The following is a 3,303-nucleotide window of genomic DNA, read 5'->3' as shown; positions in this document are numbered from 1 at the left end:
GTTCCCGTTGTAAATATCTTCAGTTTTTTTCTTTACCATTGGTTAATCTAGAGATAACCTAAAATGCCTTTTTTTTCAATTGTGTAAGCCAGAGCTCCATTGATAAGTTCTAGTGCATCCCATTTCAAATGTACTTCATGTTTTTGGTTTATCCAAAATCCTGTCAATTACAGCACTGACTAGTTTCTTTTTAAATTCTATATTCCTATCATTTATCCCATTTACAAGGCATTCAAATCACATGGGGAAACAATGCAGTAGTGACTGAATTTCAGTATATTTTAATAAGTCAGACAATAATGTAAGCCCAGAAATATTAAAGCAGAGCTGTGGCAATAGACATCCAAAGCTAACATAAATGGACGGAGCCCTCTTCTTGAAACACCTCTACCCAAAAGGATGTACGGCTGCCTTCTCATGAGTGGGGAATGGAGCCCAATTCCCTCCTCATCTGAAGGTGTGATGTCCTCAAACAGGCTTTGGGTGCATGTGGAAAAGAGAAAGGAGCTATTAATCAAGTGGCAGTCAAAAGCCAGTGTGAGATTCTCAGGATCCCTAATCTGAATGACAAATGTCAGCAGGAGGCCCCTGAGACTCACTGAATTCTGACTGGAGGGCTACACTTGCTGCCTGGATCTTGTTCTCCACAGCTGATGAGCAGCACCTCACTCTGATCTGCCTGGGAATATTTCCCTGCATGGATTAACCCAACCACCAATAAATTACTGTCAGAAGCTGCTTACAGGTTAAGACTTTGTAATGCATTCTCACCCTGATTGAGTGATTCACAATGTAGGGACATCAGCATGGCCCTTGTGATAGGGTGTCCTCTTGCTGAAATACATATACATCCCGAGAAGACACATGGAGAAGAAGACATACAAGATAATGCACAGACTGATGTCCAGTCGCAACAAACCCACCTCCAACAATCGGAACCACCTCCTCCTCACAGGGCTGTCCCCCTCCTCTCCATGTTCCCCCACCTCTTCTAGCAGCACCCCAATAAGGTACCTAGAGTCTGTCTCCTTCTTCTGTAGGCGTTCTCTGTTCTCTGCATAGTTCGAGTCCAGCTGCTGATCCTCCTCCATAGTCAGCACAAGGGTTTCACTCCTCCCTGATTTCAGCTTTCTCTTTACAGTTGAAGCTTCTGCCTTAAGTGCTTTGCTTTTGTACTGCTGTTCCACAAAGGAGTCCAGGTCTACAATGTCCTTACTTTGATCACTGATCTGGGAGTTCTTCCAGATGATGCTGGGGGGTCTCTGGTTGGTAGAAGGCCTGTGTCTCTCCAAGCCTTGAGTTGCTATTTCTGTCCTCTGATTCTCTGAGGCTGCATTCTCCTCTTCACTGTCTGCCATAACCTCTTGCTCCTTGATATTCCTTCCCTCACCTGTTTCCCTCTTCTTCCTCCTTTCTCCTCCCTTTTTCCTCTGCCTCTGCTGCAGCAGCTCTGCCTCTGGTACAAGGTAGTCAGTGGCAATGTTCTGGGTGGAGAAATGTGTCATCAGGAAGTTGAGAGTATCATTCTCAACCCAGGTGTTCCTACGTCTGTTCATGCTACGACACATCGGGCACATGTCGTAGGCCGGCCACTGGCGTTTGGGAAATTCCGGGTCCTCACCTGGGGCACCTATAAAATGTTTTGGAGACAGAAATAAACCCAAAAGCAAACAACACATTCTGTTGGATATACCAAAAGCACATGAGAAAGTAGATAAAATCTGATATTCTAGTGTTGCTCGTCCTCACAAGCATTCGAGGGCCCTCAGATTGCTATATGTGCATGTGATGGTAGCGGCATTAGGAAGGGAAGTGCTCTGTTAAGCTGTACTATAAGTCTGAGGAACTACTGGCAATGTTTCAGTCCTAGCAGTTACGGCCTAATGATTGCTTTTGACCTCACAGTTTCTACCTGCTCTTATGGATCTGGCCCGAGCTATAGCTATGGCACCATCAGTCTTCATTTGCAGCTAGCGGTTGGGGTGGGTTCTTAATTATTAAACTCCCTTCTGTGTAGTCTGGTTATCACAATAGTCTTTGGCCATGGCCCCCAGTCTGTAATTCTCTTGGAGCCACAGATATGTGCAACCTTAATTTGGCCAGTAGGTGTCACTGTTGCATGGTGGCTGAGAATCTCTGTCTCCATTGGGGAGTCTCTCTTCTTTTCCAAGTTCGCTCTCCCTTCCCTTCTCTTTTTTTCCCCACTACCTTGGTTGTCTTGTGTGGTACTGCCAACTTTATCACAGCAGGTTCTTCTGCTCCCACCACCGCATGGCGTTTTACTTTGAGGCATGTGGCGGCAGGGGAGAGAGTGATATGCGGCTGATGCACTGATGGAAGGCAGCGAGTCTCATGATCAGCGGGGTGAAGCTGGGAGGGAAAGGGGAACGGGAAGCCCTTGTAATCGAGGGTGCCCATGATGGGAGGGATGCAGCGGCTCTTGTGATCAAGGATGCCAATGGCGGGCAGGATGGCGGGGGAAGAGCTAGCTTTGAGGGTACAGAGGTCAGGCGGGCATGAAGGAGCAAGGGCTAGTCTCAGTGGTGCAAATGACAGATGGGTGGGGAAGGTAAGGGCTGGCCTCAGCAGGGTGGGGGGCTGGCCTCAAATGTTGCTGAGCGGGAGTTGTGGCAGACTGAGCAGACATAGGCCATGGGATAGATACCGAGTGAGACCAGCCTGAGAGTAACCACAATTCTAGGGCTTTTCCCCATGGCCGTGGCATTGCAGGAAACTGCGGAAATTGTTTCTAGCAGTGAGGGACCACGGAGGACACTGGCAGTAACCGTTAGAGGCAGCGTTCGATTACTGCCACAGACAAGCAGAGATATAAACACTAATGCAGACCCCTAACCATGGAAAGTCAAGGCCTTACTCAGCCCTTTTTGCCCTGCTCTTGAGGATACGTAGGGCTGAGATGAAGTCAGGATCTTTCAACCCCACCAGTCAGGGCAGTAGGGCAGCAAAGGGCTAAATGCTCTGTGGAGCTTGGATAGTCTGCCAGTCAGTCAGTCCCTGCCAGGCCTGGCTTCACAATCACCCATCATCCACTGCAGGAAAACTGGCAACCATGGCCACGAGCCACATCCACACTCAGAAAGCTTATCACTATCGTATGCTAATCATGTAACCGACACATATTTTTGGCTGGTTTGGAAGGGATATGCAGAAGCAGTGTGGAAGGAAGTATTCAAGCATGCGGTGTGGTCCAGCTGCTCAGCATTTTGTCCTTTTCCTCATGCACTGTACCTCTTCTATACAGGTTCCTGCTTATCCCCTAGTACTGTTTATTTTCAAAAGCAA

The 3,303-nt window shown here is 47.9% G+C and overlaps 1 protein-coding gene across 1 annotated transcript in view; it reads right to left on the bottom strand.

The window, feature by feature from the left end:
* Nucleotides 1-255: 255 nt before the first annotated feature.
* QSOX1 (quiescin sulfhydryl oxidase 1) overlaps nt 256-3,303 on the bottom strand; it is a 114,251-nt gene continuing 111,203 nt past the window's right edge. The window contains exon 12 of the mRNA XM_029617753.1: nt 256-1,630. Within this exon, the coding sequence (XP_029473613.1) occupies nt 786-1,630 (845 nt within the window). The 3' untranslated portion in view covers nt 256-785. The remainder of the gene's footprint in view (nt 1,631-3,303) is intronic.

The sequence above is a fragment of the Rhinatrema bivittatum genome, chromosome 10 (genome assembly GCF_901001135.1).
Source record: "Rhinatrema bivittatum chromosome 10, aRhiBiv1.1, whole genome shotgun sequence".
Lineage (NCBI taxonomy): Eukaryota > Metazoa > Chordata > Amphibia > Gymnophiona > Rhinatrematidae > Rhinatrema > Rhinatrema bivittatum.
This window is presented reverse-complemented; position numbering and strand designations above follow the sequence as displayed.